Here is a 20232-nt window from a genome sequence, read left to right on the forward strand (position 1 = left end):
TTTTTGTGTTTTGTAGAGACGGAGTCTTCCTATGTTACCAGGCTGGTCTTAAATTCCTGGCCTCAAGTGATATTCCTTCCTTAGCCTCCCAAAGTGCTAGGATTATAGCCATGAGCCACTATCCCCAGCCATTAAAAATTTTCTTTTGTAATGAATTATCAAATATTTTATGAACCAGGGACTTAATTTCTTGTGGACATCAATAATCAACAGATCTATGGTAAACGAAAAAATGATACTGAACTGTTTCCTCTTTATGCAATATATAAACATAAAAGCCAAGTGATTTTTTTATTCATAAAACTTTTAAGTAAGTCCTCAAAGTATGATTTACATATAAAATATTATCTTACAGGTAAATTTAAAGAAAAAATTATGACTGATCAACCTAAATTCAACAGCAGATGATCTTTCCTAGTTAGCTATTGTTAAATTTTAAAAACCATGTTTAAAATTCTGGGCCGGAAATGGTAGCTCACGCCTATAATCCCAACACTTTGGGAGGCTGAGGAAGTTAGATTGCTTGAGGTCAGGAGTTCTGAGGCCAGCCTGGTCAACATGGCGAAACCCCATTTTTACTAAAAATACACAAATTAACTGGGCATGGTTTTGGGTGCCTGAAATTCCAGCTACTGTGGAGGCTGAGGCAGAAGAATTGCTTGAACCAGGGAGGTGAAGGCTGCAGTGAGCAGAGAGGTTGCACCACTGCACTCCAGCCTAGGTGACAGAGACTTCGTCTCAATAAATAAACAAATAAATACATAAACAAATTAATTAAATTTTGTAAGAATTGTATTTACTAGGCTTTCTGAATTTTAGTTTGATACACTGCACCAAATGGAAGCAGAGAAAAAAATTCTTGGTTCTTTATCAGAAGGCAGTTCAATCTTGTCTCCTCATATTAGGTTAGATCAGAAAAAAGATGTTATTGAACATATAGAGTCTGAAACACAACATTAATTTTGCAGAATAATGTTTTCTCGACTAAAAACTTTATGAATTCAAATATGAAGCGTGACAGCCTGTTATGGAACATATTTTCTATATTTGAACCATGATAATATACATATAAACATTTTTCTCACGAAGGTGGACAAATCTTAAGTGTATAGTTCCATGAATTTTTACATATGTACTGTACTCTCGTGCTTGGCTTCTTTTGCTCAGCATGAATCTGTGATAAATCTCTAAGATTCATGTACGTAGTTGTAGATAGCAGCAGTTAGTTCTTTTTCACCACTGTCTACCATTCCATCATAGAATATACCACAATTTATATTATTGTTGGACATTTGATATGTCTTTAGTTTTGGGTTAAAATGAATAAAACTGCTGTGAACACTCATTTTCATGTTTTCTGTGGGTTACAGCAATCATCTCTCTTTGTTACATACCCAGAAATGCAATACGAGAGGTCATGAGGTATATGTGGTACATATATGTACACAGATGGCCCCGACTTACAGTGGTTCAACTTACAGTTTTGACTACAATGGTGTGAAAGTGATATGCATTCAGTAGAAATTATACTTTAAATTTTGAATTTTGATCTTTTCCCAGGCTAGCAATATGTGCTATGATGCTCTTGTTGTGATGCTGGGCAGTGGCAGCAAGCCACAGCTTTCAGTCAGCCACAGGATCATGAGGATAAACAACTGATACTCTACAGCAGTCCATGGCCTGTTACGACTGGGCTGCACAGCAGGAGGTGAGTGGTAGAAGCATTACTACCTGAGCTCGCCATCCTGTTAGATCAGCAGCAGCATTAGAGTCTCATAGGCATACAAACCCTACTGTGAACTGCACACATGCACAGGATCTTGGTTACATGCACCTTATGAGAATCTAATGCCTAATGATTTACTGTGGAACAGTTTTATCCTGAAACCACCCTTCACATCCCAAGTCTGTGGTAAAATTATCTTCCACTAAACTGGTCCCTGGTGTCAAAAAGCTCAAGGACTGCTGCTCTACACTACAGGCTAAGTCGGTAAGTTATAATGTTTGCCAGGTTAGGTGTATTAAATGCAGTTTTTACTTACAATATTTTCACCTTGTGATGAGTTTACCTTAACATACACTGCCATAAGCCGAGGTGCATCTTTAATTTGCTGTACTAGTGACTACCACAGAGTTTTCCAAATTTTTGTAACAATTCCCCCACCAGTAATATATGAGAGTTCTGGTTGCTCCATATCCTCATCAACATTTGGTATTGTCAATCCTTCTAATTTTAGCCATTCTGGTGGGGTTTTAATGGTAGCTCACTGTAGTTTTAATTTGTATTTTCTTATGCCTAACGATGCTGAGCATGTTGCATGTTGCATATGCTTATTGGCCATATGGATCTATCAGTCACGCTAGTGATTTATCAATTCTATTAACCTAATCAGAAAACCAACTGGCTATTACTTGCACAGTGACACCATCATGGTACAGTGCAGCCTCAACCTCCCCAGCTCAATTGATCCTTCTGCCTAACTATACCAGGTAGCTGGGAATATAGGCACGCACCACCATGACAGGCTAATTTTTGTATTTTTTGTAGGCAAGGGGTTTCTCCATGCTGCCCAGGCTGGTCTTGAACTCCTGGGCTCAAGCAATCTTTGCACCTAGGCTTCCCAAAGTGCTAGGATTACAGCACTCTCCCAACTCACTCACTTACTCCACTCTCTAAGTTCATGGGTATACATTTTTAGTACCCACTTATATGTGAGAAGATTCGATATTTGAATTTCTGTGCCTGACTAGTTTCACTTAAGATAATGACCTCCAGTTTCATCCACGTTGTTGCAAAAGACATTTCATTCTTTTTTTAATGGCTGAGTTGTATTTCAATGTATGTATCCATACCACATTTTCTTTATCCAATCATCCAATGATGGACACTTAGGTTGATTCCATATCTTTGCTATTGTCAATTGTGCTTCAGTAAACAAAGAAGTGCAGGTATCTTTTTGGTATATTTATTTCTTTTCCTTTGGGTAGACACCCAGTAGTGAGATTGTTCAATTGAATGGTAGTTGCATTTTAGTTCACTGAGAAACCTCCATACTGTTTTCCACAGGAGCTGAACTGATTTACATTCACAGTAACAGTGTATGAGTTCCCTTTTATCTGCATCCTCACCAAAATCTGTAATTGTTTTTTACCTTTATATTTTATTTTTATAAAAGTTTATTCTTTTTTTTATGTTTTGAATAGATTTTTTAGTTTTATTGAAATCTTACATGAACAAGAAATTGGAAATACAATCACATCAAAGAACAAATTGTCATGGCTTTTGATGTTTAAGCCAAACAAATTTTGTAGGGCAGATTTCAAAATGTGTGAAGTTATAACAATTTAAAAACACAGTTAACCTACTTCTAGGAACGCAAAACATACAATTATAGGTTATTTTCAATACAAGAAAACTTAAATTTGTTTGCTTTAATTTCTTAAAACTATTAAGACAAGGCACTAGCTTGTATTTTTATTTACAGCATACTCCATACTCCTATGTAATCTATTCCAAATCCAAAAAAATGAAACTGTCCAAAACCAAAGGTTCTGCAAAATCATGATTTAACAGTGTGCCCAGCTTGTTTTGAAGCTAAAATGAAGCCTGAAATGATAAAAGCATTGTAATCCCCAGAATAAGGGAACTCTGCAAGCCCAATAATGTCCAAGAGCATTTAAAAGTTTATTCTTAAATGTACAATAGGCTTCATGACTATACAATCATTCTAGCTATAGATGGCAAAAGGTGTTATGAAAAAGAATATAGATGCTTACAGGAATGGAATCAAAAGTCACCATTACCTCAGGCACAAGGAACAGCTAACTTTTTGCCAGATTTCTTAATTTCACCTGTGGCCCGGGGTTCCTTGCCTGTGGCCTTTGTTTTTAGCTCATCAAGTTTCTTCTGTTCCTCTTTGTGTTTCTGTTTGAAAGCCTTCTTGGCTGGGCTCAGTGGCTCACGACTGTAATCCCGGCACTTTGGGAGGCCAAGGCAGGTGGATCACCAGAGGTCAGGAGTTCAAGACCAGCCTGGTGAACATAGTGAAACCCCATCTCTACTAAAAATATAAAAATTAGCCGGGCATCGTGGTACGTGCTTGTAGTCCCAGCTACTTGGGAGGCTGAGACAGGACAATTGCTTGAACCCAGGAGGCAGAGGTTGCAGTGAGCTGAGATCACGCCACTGCACTCCAGCTTGGGTGACAGAGTGAGACTTGTCTCAAAAAAAAAAGAAAGAAAAAGAAAAGAAAAGAAAGACTTTTCTTCCTCATCTATCTCCTTGGCCTGCTTCGGGGCTTCTTCTTTCCACCTTTAGAGCTAGGCATGGTGCCTGCTGCCCATTTCCCCAAACTCTGCCAAGAGAAACTTTTAAGTCTTTTTAATAATAATCTTTCGTTTTTTCTTTTTCCTAGAGGCAGGATCTCACTCTGTCATCCAGGCTTGAGTGCAGTGGCATAATGACAGTTCACTGTGGCCTCAAACTCCTGGCCTCAAGTGATCCTCTTCCCTTAGCCTCCCAAGTAACTAGGACCAGTCCCACAATGTCTGGCTAAAATTTTTTTGTAGAGGTGGGGTCTTGTTATGTTGCCCAGGCTGGTGTCGAACTACTGGCCACAAGTGTTCCTCCTGCCTCAATCTCCCAAAGCATTGGGATTACAGGTATAAGCCACCACGTCCAGCATCTTTTTAATAATAACTATTCTGGGCTGGGCGCTGTGGCTCATGCCTGTAATCCCAGTGCTTTGGGAAGGCGAGGTGGGCAGATCACGAGGTCAAGAGATAGAGACCATCCTGGCCAACATGGTGAAACCCCGTCTCTACTAAAAATACAAAAATTAGCTGGGCATGGTGGTGCACACCTGTAGTCCCAGCTACTCGGGAGGCTGAGGTAGGAGAATTGCTTGAACCCGGGAGGCGGAGGTTGCAGTGAGCCGAGATTGCGACACTGCACTCCAGCCTGGCGCCTGGTGATGGAGAAAGACTCTGTCTCAAAAAAATAAAATAAAATAAAAAAATAATAATAACTATTCTGACTGGTATAAGATGTATCTCATTGTGGTTTTAATTTGCATTTCTCTGATGATTCCTGATATTAAGCATGTTTTCATATACCTGCTGGCCATTTGTATGTTTTCTTTTGAAGAATGTCTGTTCATATGCTTTGCCCTTTGGAATTATTGTTATGTTTTGTTGTTGTTTGAGTTCCTTGTATATTCTGAATATTAGTTCCCTATCAGATGAATTGTTTGCAAATACTTTTTTCCATTCTACTGAATGGAAGAGGTTGTCTCTTCATTCTATTGATTATTTCTTTTGCTGTACAGAGGCTTTTTAGTTTAATTAAGTCCTATTTGTACATTTTTCTTTTTGTAGCCTGTGCTTTTGAGGCCTTAGTCATAATTTCTTTGCCTAGACAAGTGTTCAGAAGAGTTTTTCCTGTTTTCTTCCGGTATTTTTATAGTTTGGGGTCTTATGTTTAAGCTTTTATCCATCTTTTGTTGATTTTTTTTATATAGTGAGAGATAGGGATCCAGTTTCATTCTTCTGCATACAGCAATCCAATTTTCCTAGTACCATTTATTGAAGAGGGTATATTTTCCCCAGTGTATGTTCCTGTCAGTTTTCTCAAAGATCAGTTGACTCTAAATGTGTGCCTTTGTTTCTGGGTTCTCTATTCTGTTCCATTAACCCATGTTATCTATTTTTATAACTGTATCATGCTATTTAGGTTACAGCTTTCTAATATAATTTGAAGTCAAGTAGGCTGATGTCTTCAGCTTTGTTCTTTTTGCTCAGGATTGCTTTGGCTATTGAGGCTTATTTTTAGTTCTATATGAATCTCAGGATTTTTTTTTCTAACTATGTGAAAAATGAAATTGATATTTTAATAGGGATTGCACTGAATCTGTAGATTGCTTTGGGCAGTATGGATATTTGAACAATGTTAATTCTTCCAATCCATGAGCATGTGATATTTTTCCATTTGTTTTGTGCCATCTATAATTTATTTAATCAGTGTTTCATAGTTTTCTCAGTAGAGATCTTTGACTTCCTTGATTAAATGCATTCCTAGGTATTTTATTTTTTTATAGCTATTGTAAATAAGAATGCCTTCTTGATCTCTTTCTCAGCTAGTTCATTGTTGGTGTATAGAAATGCTACCGATTTTTGTATCCCACAACTTCGCTGAATTCATTTGTCAGATCTAAGAGTTTTTTGGTGGACTCTAGGTTTTTCTATATATAAGATCATATCATCAGCAAAAAAGACATAATCTGACTTCTCATTTTCCCATTTGAATACCTTTTATTTCTTTCTTCTGCCTGACTGCTCTGGCTAGGACTTCAGTACTATCCTGAATATGTGTGGTAATAGTGGGCATCCTTGTCTTTTTCCAGTTCTTAGAGGAAGTGCTTTCAAGTTTTCACCATTCCATACAATATTAGCTGTGGATTTGTCATATATGGGCTCATCTTGGCAAATTTAGAAGGAATAGAAATTATACAAAGTATGCTCTCACACCTAAATAGTATTAAACTAGAAATCAGTAACAAAGAGATAGCTGGAAAACCCCAAAACTTGAAAATTAAATAACAGACTTCTAAATAACAAGTAGGTCAAATAAAGAATCTCAAGAGAAAATACTTTCATTTTCATTTATTTCAAAGTAAAAATACTTTGAAATAAATGAAAATGAAAATACAACTTATAAAAATTTGAAGGATTCAGCAAAAACAGAGTTTACAGGAAAATGTATAGTACTGAATGTGCATATTAGAAAACAAAAAAGATCTGAAAGAAATAATCCAATATTCTGCCTTGAGGGACTACAAAAGAAAAGCAAATTAAATTTGAAGCAAGTAGAAGAAAATAAATAATAAAGATTAGAGCAGAAATCAATGAAATTGTTAACAAGAAATCTATAGAAAAAATAAAAGAAACAAAAAGCTGGTTTGAAAAGATCAATAAAATTGATAAACTTCTGGCTAGGGTAGCTATGAAAGAAAGTCAGAAAGCACAAATTACTAATATCAGAAATGGGTCCTTGTCATTTCTGTCTAATTGAATACTTTATTGTCATGATGATGGTCACTCTTCATGGACATCTTAATCTACTCTTCAAGGACTCTTCATGACACATTCCCCTTTTTTTGGAATAAAATTTGGAAAGAATTAAAATGGTGAGGGTAAAAAAAAGAAACAAAATAGAGGTCATCACTACTGATTGCATGGATGCTAAAAGGATAATGAATTTTAAGAGCACAAATAACTCTATGCTCTTAAATTTTATAACCTAGATGAAAGGGATCAATTCCCTAAAGACATAATTTACCAAAAATCACAGAAGTAGTAGATAATTTTATTAGGCCTATCTCTATTAAAGAAATAGAATCAGGCTGGGTGTGGTGGCTCACGCCTGTAATCCCAGTACTTTGGGAGGCCGAGGAGGGTGGATCATGAGGTCAGGAGTTCAAGACCAGCCTGGCCAATATGGTGAAATATTGTCTCTACTAAAAACACAAAAACTAGCCAGGCATGGATGTGCGCACCTGTAGTCTCAGCTGAGGCTGAGGCAGGAGAATCACTTCAATGGAACCAATAATTAAAACTTTTCAAAACAGAAGGCACAAGGCCCAGATGGATTCACTGGTGAATTCTACCAGACATTTAAAAAAGAAATTATACTATCTATCTACAGTCTCTTCCAGAAAATAAAATCAAAGAGAATACTTCCTAAAACATTTGATGAGGCCAGCATAACCCTAATACAAAAACCATACAGAGACATTACATGAAAATAGACCAATATCTCTCATCAACATAGATTTAAAAATCCTCAAAAAATTAGTCAAATCCAACAATGGATAAAAATAATTACACACCATGATTGAGTGGGATTTTTTATGCAAGGCCATTATTACATTGTACCACAACAGGCTAAAGAAGAAAAGTTATGTGATCATATTAGTAGATGCAGAAAAAGCATTTGACAAAATCTAACACCCATTCATGATAAAAAATTCAGCAAACTAGGAATAGAGGGGAACTTCCTCTACTTAATAGTATCTACAAGAAATATAGAGCTAACATCATACTTAATGATGAGACACTAAATGTTTCCCTACGAAGATGTCCCCTCACCTTTTCTATTCAACATCACACTGGAACTCCTAGCTAACGCAGTAAGACAAGAAAAGGAAATGAAAAGTATACAGATTGAGAAGGGGGAAAAAGAAGTGTCTTTGTTCACAGATGACATGACTGTCTATGTTAAAAAATCCCAATAAATCACAAGGTCAATATACAAGTCAACTGCTTTCTTATATATCAGCAATAAGCAATTGGAATTTGAAATCTGAAAATACAATGTCAGTTATATCAGCACCTAAAAAAGTAAAGTACTTAGGTATAAATCCAACAAAATATGTAAACATCTGTATGAGAGAAACTACAAGAATGAGATGAAGGAAATCAAAGAAGATTTAAATGAATGGAGAGATATTCCATATACCTGAATAGGAAGACTCAATATTGCCGAGATGTCTGCTCTTCCCATCTTGATCTATAGATTCAATGCAATCTCAATAAAAATCCCAGGAACTTACTTTGTGTACAAGGACAAACTGATTATAAATTTTAAGTGGAAAGGCAAAAGACCCAGAATACCCACTATGATATTGAAGGTGAACAACAAAGTTGGAGAATTGCCATTACCCAACTTCACGACTTACGATGAAACCACAATAATCAAGACAGTGTGGTATTGGTGAAAGAATAGACAAATAAATCAACGGAAATAAACCCACACAAACATAGTTAACTATTCTTCAATAAAGGAGCAAAGGCAATTTAATGGAGAAAGAATAGTCAACAAATGGTGCTGGAATATCATTTGGACATTGTGGGAATCCATGTTCAAGAAAAAAAATAATCTAGACAAAGATCTTACACCTTTCACAAAACAGTAACTGAAAATGGATCATAACTTAATGTAAAATGCAAAACTACATAACTCTTAAAAGATAACACAGGAGGAAATCTAGGTGAGCTTGGGTTTGGTGATGACTTTTTAGCTATAACACCAAAAGCACAATAGAAGAAAAGATTATAGGATGGTCTTCATTAAAAAGTTTTACTCATGAAGGGCACTAAGATAATGAAAATACAAGCCATAAACTGGGAAGAAAATATTTGCCAAACACATATCTGATAAAGGGCTGGTATCTAAAATATACAAAGAACTCTTTACCTTTCACTATAAGAAAACAATCTTATTTAAAAATGGGCAAAAGACCTATAAAGATATCTCACCAAAGAAGATATACAGATGACACATAAGCATATGAGAAGATGCTCAATGTTATATGTATATAGGAAATTACAAATTAAAACAACAATGAGGGCCCAGGTGTGGTGGCTCAAGCCTGTAATCCCAGCACTTTGGGAGGCTGAGGCAGGCAGATCACTTAAGGTCAGGAGTTCAAGACCAGCCATGGCTAATGTGGTGAAAACCCGTCTCTACTAAAAATATAAAAATTAACCGGGTGTGATGGCATGTGACTCCCAGCTACTCAGGACACAGAGGTAGGAGAATCACTTGAACCTGGAACGTGGAGGTTGCAGTAAGCCGAGACTGTGCCACTGTACTCCAGCCAGGGTGACAGAAATTCCATCTCAAAACAATAACAACAATAACAAACAAACAAAAAACAAAACAATGAGATACCTCTACACACCTATTAGAATGAGCAAATTCAAATACTGACAACACTAGATGCTAAGCAAGGATGAGGAACAGTAATTCTTTGCTGGTGGGAATGCAAAACAGCACAGCCACGTTGGAAAAACTTTGGTAGTTTCTTATTAAACTAACTGTACTCTTACCATAAGATCCATCAGTAGAGAATTTAAAAATACAACAGCAAGAGTATATAAGTCAAAGGGGACAATGAGAAAGTGCATTGTCTGGGAGAAGGTAAAAAGGCCAATCTATATGTGATTTTCATAAGTTAAATATGCATGTTGCAATCTGTAGGATAAGTGTAAAAGAATGATAATATATAGAGAAAAATACAAAAACAGAAAAAGTCATTCCCAAAGAAGGCCATAGCATGTTGAAAAAGCATACAGAACTTTGGAGACATACAGAGAGTAAACAGTAATAGGGTAGCTTTAAATCCCCAAATATCGGTAATTACATTACATGTGAATGAAGTAAATGTTCAGACAAAAGACAAAGAATATCCTACTGGATAAACAATGCTGGCTAACAACCTGCTGCCTACAAAAAGATACAGCAAAAATGAAAAGATTCAGAATTTTAGAAGTAAAATAACAGGAAAGATGTACCGTGTAAATAAAAAACAGTTGTGTGCATATGTTCTCACTCATAAGTAAGAGTTGAACAATGAGAACACATGGACACAGGGAGGGGAACATCACACACTGGGGTCTGTCAGAGGGTGGGGGGCTAGGGGAGGGATAGCATTAGGAGAAACACATAATATAGACGATGGGTTGATGGGTGCAGCAAACCACCATGGCATGTGTACACCTATATAACAAACCTGCATTTTCTACATGTGTCTCAAAACCGCAAGTACAATAATAGAAAAAGAAACACCATATTATTTCCAATAAAACTTTCTGATTTGTTAAAGAGAGAGAGAAAGTGGGCGTGGTTGTATTATACCAGAAAATTGAGACCTTAAGGGACACACTTTATAATGATAAAAGGTTCAATTCAAGAAAGATACAATAATCTTAAGTATTCACATAAGTATTTACTTAATAACATGGTCTCAAATACATATACACTACCAGAAAAACAGACAAATCTTGAATCATAGTGGAAGTTTTTAATACATCTCTCTCAATAACTGATAGTACAATTAGAAAAAAATAATCAGTAGGGCTATAGAAGATTTGATCAACATAACTGACTAACTGGACCAAATTAACATCTATGCAATACTATGCTCAACAACCAAAAAATATATATTCTTTTCAAGTACAGATAAAAATTTATAAATATAGACAATTAACAGAGGACTGAAATTACAGTGCAATCAAGATAAGGACTGAAAACAAAAAGATTTTTCTTTCTTTCTTTTTTTTTTTTTTGAGATGAAGTCTCACTCTTGTCACCCAGGCTGGAGTACAATGGTATGATCACAGCTCAGTGCAACCTCCGTCTCCCAGGTTGATTTTCCTGCCTCAGCCTCCTAAGTAGCTGGGATTACCGGCGTGCACCACTACGCCCAGCTAATTTTTTAATATTTTTAGTAGAGACAGGGTTTCACCATGTTGGCCAGGCTGGTCTCAAACTCCTGACCTCACAATCTGTCTACCTCAGCCTCCCAAAGTGCTGGGATTACGGGTGTGAGCCACCGCATCCAGCCCATGTCTGGGAATTTAAAAGTACAATTCTAAATAACTGAAATTAAAGTAGAAATTTTAAACTATTTTGAATTGAATTTTATATGAAAATATGACATCAAAACTTGTAAGCTGCAGCTAAAATTATTCTGAGATAAAAATTTATAAACTTAATACCAGAAAAGGCTACAAATAAATAAATTCAGCATCCATTTCAAAAAGTTAGAAAAATAACAGCAAACAGGAGTCAAAGAAAATACAAAGAAGGAAATAATAAACAGCGACACAAATGAACAATACAAAGAAACAATAAAGTTGAAAATTGTTTTTGAAAAAGACTAATAAAAATGATAAACTCCAAAGAGATTGCTCAAGAAAAAAAAAGGAGACACAAATAACCAATATCAGGAATAAAATAAAGATAACTATTACAGATTCTAAGACATCAGAAAGATCATAAGAGGATATTATGAACAATTTTAAGCCAATAAATTTGAAAATTTACATGAAAACTTCCTAGAAAAATACAACTTATCAAAGCTAGCACAAGAAGAAATACAAAAGAGAAACAGAATTATAATTCTAAATTGAATGTAATTTAAATTTTTTCATAGAGAAAACTTCTAGCATAGATGGCTTTACTAATACATCCTCACAAAGTACATTTAAGGAAGAAATAACACTCAATGTGCAGAAGAAATTCAGAAAATAAACAGAGTAGAAACATTTCCCACATTTGTTTTAGGAGCCTAGCTAAATGTGATACCAAAATCTGACAGAGACAGTAAATTACATGTTCTGCATGAATATCGGTGCAAATATTTATACCAAATATTAGCAAACTAAATTGAGTGATATTTTAAAGGGATAAGATAATCATAACCAAAATGTACATATTATAAGAATGCTAAGAAAATTTAACATGCAAACAAAAATTAAGAACAAAAGAAAAATAGTATCTCAAAGCAAAACAGTTCTCATCAAATTTAGCATCTGTTCTTGGAGTTACAAAAAAACTCTTGGCTTGGTACGGTGGCTCACGTATGTAATCCTAGCACTCTGAAACGCCAAGGCAGGAAGTTTGCTTGAGGACAAGAGCTTAAGACCAGTCTGAGCAACATGGGAAGACTCTATCTCTACAAAAAAAAGTTTTAAAAAATTAGCTGGGCATGGTGGCACACACCTGTAGTCCCAGCTACTTGGGAGGCTGAGGTGGGTGGATCACTTGAGCCCAGGAGGTTGTGGCTGTAGTGAGTTATGATGGCACCACTGCACTCCAGCCTGGGTGTCACAGTGAGACCTGGCCTCTAAAAACAAAATAAAAAAACTCTTTTAGCTCAACAGGAATAGAAGGCAACTTCCTTAATCAGATAAAAGGATTCTATAACAAAACAAAACAAAAATAGTATACCTCATACGTAATGATGAAATATCGATCCTTTCCCTCTGAACTCCAGAATAAGACACTGGTTATCACTCTATTTACCATTACTGAAGGCTCTAGCCAGTGTAGAATGGCAAGAAAAGGAAATAAAATGTATCATATTTGAAAAGGGAAAAACAAAAGTCATTGAGGATGACATGATTGTTTATATAGAAAATTCAAAATAATCAATGTATATATTATTAATTATTAGAATAAATGAGGATTTCAAAGTTGTTAGGAAAAAAGTTAATACACAAAAATTGATTGTCTTGCTCCTAAATGGCTATTGGGTAAATAATGAAATTAAGGCAGAAATAAGTAAGTTCTTTGAAACCAATGAGAACAAAGACACAATGTACCAGAATCTCTGGCACACATTTAAAGCAGTGTGTAGACGGGAATTTACAGCACTAAATGCCCAAAAGAGAAAGCGAGAAAGATCTAAAATCGACACCCTAACATCACAATTAAAAGACCTAGAGAAGCAAGGGCAAATAAATTTAAAAGCTAGCAGAAGATAAGAAATAACTAAGATCAGAGCAGAACTGAAGGAGATACAGACACAAAAAACCCTTCAAAAAAATCAATAAATCCAGGAGCTGGTTTTTAAAAAAAGATCAACAAAATAGACAGATCGCTAGCCAGACTAATAAAGAAGAAAACAGAGAAAAATCAAATAGACACAATAAAAAATCACAAAGGGGATATCGACACCAATCTCACAGAAATACAAACTACCATCAGAGAATACTATAAACACCTCTATGCAAATAAACTAGAAAATCTATTAGAAATGGGTAAATTCCTGGACACATACACCCTCCAAAGACAAAACCAGGAAGAAGCTGAATCCCTGAATAGACCAATAATAAGTTCTGAAATTCAGGCAGTAGTCAATAACCTACCAACCAAAAAAAGTCCAGATTCAGACAGATTCACGGCCAAATTCTGCCAGAGGTACAAAGAGGAGCTGGTACCATCCCTTCTGAAACTATTCCAAACAATACAAAAAGAGGGACTCCTCCTTAACTCATTTTATGAGGCCAGCATCATCCTGATACCAAAACCTGGCAGAGACACAACAAAAAAAAAAGAACGTTTCAGGCCAATATCCCTGATGAACACAGATGCAAAAATCCTCGATAAAATTCTAGCAAACCAAATCCAGCAGCACATCAAAAAGCTTATCCACCATGATCAAGTCGGCCTAATCCCTGGGATGCAAGCCTGGTTCAACATATGCAAATCAATAAACATAATCCATCACATAAACAGAACCAATGACAAAAAACACAATTATCTCAGTAGATCCAGAAAAGGCCTTTGATAAAATTCAACACCCCTTCATGCTAAAAACTGCTAAATACCTAATAAATTAGGTATTGATGGAATGTATCTCAAAATAATAAGAGCTATTTAAGACAAACCCACAGTCAATATCATATTGAATGGGCAAAAGCTGGAAGCAATCCCCTTGAAAACCAGCACAAGACAAGGGTGGCCTCTCTCATCACACTTATTCAACATAGTATTGGAAGTTCTGGCCAGGGTAATCAGGCAAGAGAGAGAAATAAAGGGTATTCAAATCGGAAGAGAGAAAGTCTAATTGTCTCCGTTAGCTGATGACATGATCGTATATTTAGAAAACCCCATTGTCTCAGCCCCAGATCTCCTTAAGGCTGATAAGCAACTTCAGCAGTCTCAGGATACAAAATTAATGTGCAAAAATCACAAGCATTTCTATACACCAATAACAGACAGAGAGCCAAATCATGAGCAAACTCCCATTCACAATTGCTACAAAGAGAATAAAATACCTAGGAATACAACTAACAAAGGATGTAAAGGACCTCTTCAAGGAGAACTACAAACCACTGCTCAAGGAAATGAGAGGGGACATAAACAAATGAAAAAATATTCCATGCTCATGGATAGAAAGAATCAGTAGCATGAAAATGGCCATGCTACCCAGGTAATTTATAGATTCAATGCTATTCCCATTAAGCTACCACTGACTTTCTTCACAGAATTAGAAAAAACTACTTTAAATTTCATATGGAACCAGAAAAGAGCCCATATAGCCAAGACAATCCTAAAAAAAGAACAAAACTGGAGGCATCGGGCTACCTGATTTCAAACTACACTACAAGGCCACAGTAACCAAAACAGCATGGTACTGTTACCAAAGCAGATATATAGACCAATGGAACAGAACAGAGGCCTCAGAAATAACACCACACATCTACAACCATCTGATTTTTGACAAACCTGACAAAAACAAGCAATGGGGAAAAGATTCCCTATTTAATATATGGTGTTGGGAAAACTGGCTAGCCATATGCAGAAAACTCAAACTGGACCCCTTCCTTACACCTTTTACAAAAATTAACTTGAGATGGACTAAAGACTTAAATATAAGACCTAAGACCATAAAAACCCTAGAAGAAAGCCTAGGCAATACCATTAAGGACACAGGTATGGGCAAAGACTTCATGACTAATACACCGAAAGCAATAGCAACAGAAGCCAAAACTGATCAATGGGATCTAATTAAACTAAAGACCTTCTGTACAGCAAAAGAAACCATCACCAGAGTGAAGAGGGAGAAAATGTTTACAATCTATCCATCTGACAAAGGGCTAAAATCCAGAGTCTACAAAAAATTTAAACAAATTTACAAGAAAAAAAAACCCCATCAAAAAGTGGGCAAAGAATATGAACAGACACTTTTCAAAAGAAGACATTCACGCGGCCAAACATGAAAAAAAAGCTCATCATCACTGGTCGTTAGAGAAATGCAAATCAAAACCACAAGGAGATACCATCTCATGCCAGTTAGGAGGTGATCACTAAAAAGGCAGGAAATGGCCAGGTGCGGTGGCTCACACCTGTAATCTCAGCATTTTGGGAGGCAAAGGCAGGCAGATTACCAGAGGTCAGGAGTTCAAGACCAGCCTGGCCAACATGGTGAAACTTCATCTCTACTAAAAATACAAAAATTAGCCTGGCGTCACGGTGCACGCCTGTAATCCTAGCTACTCGGGAGACTGAGATGGGAGAATTGCTTGAACCCAGAAGGCAGAAGTTGTAGTGAACCAAGATCGCACCTCTGCATCCCAGCCTGGGTGACAAAGCGAGACTTCATCTCAAAAAAAAAAAAAAAAAAAAAAAAAAAAAAAAAAAAAAAAAAAAAAAAGAAACAACAGATTCTGGAGAGGATGTAGAGAAGTAGGAATGCTTTTACACTGTGAGAGTGTAAATTAGTTCAACCATTGTGGAAGACAGTGTGGCAATTCCTCAAAGATCTAGAACCAGAAATATCATTTGACCCAGCAAGCCCATTACTGGGTATATACCCAAAGGATTATAAATCATTCTACTATAAAGACACATGCACATGTATATTTATTGCAGCACTGTTCACAATAGCAAAGACTTGGAACCAACCCAAATGCCCATCAATGATAGATTGGATAAAGAAAATATGGCACATATACATCATGGAATACTATGCAGCCATAAACCAGGATAAGTTCATGTCCTTTACAGGGACATGAATGAAGCCAGAAACCATCATTCTCAGCAAACTAACACAGGAACAGAAAACCAAACACCTCATGGTTCTCACTCATAAGTGGGAGTTGAACAATGAGAACACATGGACACAGACAGAAGAACATCACACATCAGGGTCTGTTGGGGGCCAGGGGGCTGGGGGAGGAATAGCATTAGGAGAAATACCTAATGTAGATGACAGGTTGATGGGTGCAGCAAACTACCATGACACATGTATAACGATGTAAAAACCTGCATGTTCTGTACATGTAACCCAGAACTTAAAGTATAATAATTTTTAAAAAGCACCAGCTGGGTGTAGTGGCTCATGCCTGTAATCCCAGCACACTAGGAAGCTGAGGCATAAGAACTGCTCGAGTCCAGGACTTTGAGAGCAGCCTGGGAAACTTAAGGAGAGCCCATCTCTACAAAAAATGAAAAAATTAGCTGGGCATGATGGCACGTGCCTGTTGCTCCAGCTACCTGTGAGGCTGAGAAGGGAGGGTCACCGGGCCCCAGGAGGTTGAGGCTGCAGTGAACTGTGATCATACCACTGTGTTCCAGTTGTTTCTACAACTTTCTAGGGGTCGTAGAAAGTGAATAGAGGTATAGATGAAACAAGACTGGTCATGAATTGCTAATTGTTGAAGCCAGATGATGGGTACATGGTGGGTTATGACTTTACTCTTTTTCCTTTTGTATATATTTGATTTTTTTTATTATAAAAAAGACTCCATCAAGAGAGTGACAAGCCATACAGTGAAAAAAAGATACATATAACACAGATAACTGACAAGGGACTTCTATAAAGAATATATAGCCCTTGTGCATTATTGGTGGGAGTACAAAATGGTACAGCCACTGTGAAAAAGAGTATGGTTGTTCCTCAAAAACTTAAAAATGGAATTACCATATAATCCAGCAATTCCACTTCTGGATATATACCCAAAAGAATTAAAAGAATGGTCTCAAAGAGATATCTGTGTAACCATTGATAGAAGCATTATTCATAATAGATAAAACATGGAAGCAACCCAAGTGTCCATCAGTGGATGAGTGAACAAGTACAATGTAGTATATACATACAATGGGATATTATTCAGCCTTAAGAAAGGAAAGAAATCCTGCAGTAAACTATTATATGGGTGAATCTTGAGGACACTGTGCTAAGTGACATAAGCCAATCACAAAAAGACAAGTACTGTATAATTCCACTCCCATGAGGTAATTAGTCAAATTCATAGGGACAGAAGGTAGAATGGTAGTTGCTGGGAGATAGGTAGAAGGGAAAATAAGGAGTTACTATTGAATGAGGATAGAGTTTTGGTTTTTTTGTTTGTTTGTTTGTTTTTGAGACAAGAGTTTCACTCCATCACCAGGTGCCAGGCTGGAGTGCAGTGGAACAATCTCGACTCACTGCAACCTCCGTCTCCTGGGTTTAAGCAATTCTCCTGCCTCAGCCTCCTGAGTAGCTGGGACTACAGATGTGCACCACCACACCCAGCTAATTTTTGTATTTTTAGTAGAGATGGGGTTTCACCATGTTGGCCAGGATGGTCTCGATCTCTTGGCCTCGTGATCCGCCCACCTCGGCCTCCCAAAGTGCTGGGATTACAGGTGTGAGCCACCGCGCCCTGTGAGTTTTGGTTTTATAAGGTCAAAAGATTTATGGAGATGGGTGGTGGTGATGGTTGGTCATGGTTACACACCTTATAAACATGTTTAGAACCACTAAGCTGTATTCTTAAAAATGGTTAGGACAGTAAATTTTATATTATGAGTACTTTACCACAAAAAAATAAATTGAGAAAAAAGAAGTAGTTAAAAAAAAAAAAAGATACAAATAACTGATAAAGACCAGAAAGGGGTGTGGTGGCTTATGCCTGTAATGCCAGCACTTTGGGAGGCCAAGGTAGGCAGAACACTTGAGTCTAAAAGTTCAAGACCAGCTTGAGCAACATGGCAAAACCCNCTTCATGCCTGTAATCCCAGCACTTTGGGAGGCCGAGGCAGATGGATCAGGATGTCAGGAGTTCAAGACCAGTCTGGCCAACATAGTGAAACCCCCCGTCTCTACTGAACATACAAAAAATTAGCTGGACATGGTGGTGTGCATCTATAGTCCCAGTTATTCATGGGGCTGATTGAGTCCAGAAGGCTGATGTTGCAGTGAGCTGACTGTGCCACTGCATTCCAGCCTGGGTGACAGAGACCTGTCTTCAAACAAACAAACAAACAAAGCCAACTCTACCCATCCCCCCCAAAAAAAACCCATAAGGATAGGGAAGACAAACACCCACACACACAGACACAGAGGAGACCTGAAAAGCACTTTCTATGTCACAAAAGTATCAGGTAAATACAAATTACAAACTGACAATGTTATGTATTGGTGAGACTGTAAAGTATTAAGAATATCAAAGATTGCTAGTGCAAATAAAAATTACTACAATAGTTTTGGGAAAAAGTCTGGCATTATCTACCAAAGTTGTGATACACATAACTTGTTGCTCAGCAATTCCATTTCTAGGTGGAGTATAGACCAAAAAAAAAAAAAAAATTTGTACACGTATGCATGAGGAGACATGAAAATGCTCAGGAACAGTTATTATAATGGCCCCAAAATGGAAAAAATACAAAAGTCAATCAACTGTAGAATGAATAAATGGCAATATATTCATAAAAGTGAATGCCTATTAAAAATTAATTTTAGCTATGTAAATATACTGTTGGATGAACAAACATACACCCCAAAGCATACTATAGGATTCTACTAATATTCAGCTCAAAAATAGAAAATTAAAGTATTATGTTAGAGCATAAAATAGTGGTTACCTTTTGAAAGAAGGGAGTTGGCAGTGATTTGTAGGGTACCCAAAGGGAGTGATTTGGAATATGAAAACGTTAATCTGGGTGATGGTTACATAGATGTTTGCTTTGTGATGATTCATTGAGCTACATATTTATGTTTTATAAACTTTCAACATTGAGATGTCAACCACCACTTGCAGAGGTCTGGCCTACAGACCCTAACTCAATGACAGATGAATAAATGCACTGTCACACCTGGTTCAGTGATTCAAGTGGGCTAGGGATGGTCATTGGCTGCTTTCAGAGGGTGAAATGCAACCAATCAACCAACACCCCCATCCATCCACACATTTATTCAGTAATAGATTTCATAACAGAGGTTCTAAGTCAACATGCTTGTGAATAATTAACATGGTAAAAGAGGGGTTTTACAAATGATAAAAGCTTTAGGTTCCCAGCCCAGAGTAAAAACTATTAATGGGTAATTCCCCTTTGATCTCCCCGAGAGGACCATCCAGCACAAAGTTTACATGAGTAAATAGTTACAGTAGAGACAAAGGGATGTGGGGTAAACAGATTTAAAATGGGAAAGCCTTTTATCATCCCTATCTTTTCCCTAACATAATGGACCGGCCATCTTCAGCCTGTCCCAATAAAACCTTTTGGCCTTCCAAAAGGTTTGAGACTAATCTATAACTTTCCCTAATATTTTGCTAATATTTTGCCAGCCACCCTGAGTGAATCCCAAGATAACATATGTGTAACACTTTAATAAAAATAGTTTTAAAAAGAAATAAATATTATGAGCACACTGAACCGATAAAGTAATCACATTTTAAGGAAAAATACAGGCTGCTATATCAATAAATAATGTTCTTACCTCTTTGGGATTAATATATTTCATTATTTGATGTGGTTCTCCTTGTCTTCTTAAATCAATTAGACTTTTAAAGTGTTGAAATATAGAAGCATTCTAAAGGTTCAAACATAAGATTTTATGATCAAAACTGGATTTTCTATTTCTACTTAGCATTTTGCCTAATTAGGGCAAAATGAAT

General features: G+C 36.7%; 1 protein-coding gene across 2 annotated transcripts in view; it reads right to left on the reverse strand.

Moving 5' to 3' along the window:
* Positions 1–20232, reverse strand: part of CUNH11orf65 (chromosome unknown C11orf65 homolog) — a 61962-nt gene that overhangs the window by 21695 nt on the left and 20035 nt on the right. For both annotated transcript variants that reach the window (XM_037745203.1, XM_017547063.2), the window contains exon 3: positions 20055–20147. In XM_037745203.1, the coding sequence (XP_037601131.1) occupies positions 20055–20147 (93 nt within the window). The remainder of the gene's footprint in view (positions 1–20054; positions 20148–20232) is intronic.

The sequence above is a fragment of the Cebus imitator genome, unplaced genomic scaffold (assembly GCF_001604975.1).
Source record: "Cebus imitator isolate Cc_AM_T3 unplaced genomic scaffold, Cebus_imitator-1.0 Scaffold194, whole genome shotgun sequence".
In the NCBI taxonomy this organism is placed as follows: Eukaryota; Metazoa; Chordata; class Mammalia; order Primates; family Cebidae; genus Cebus; species Cebus imitator.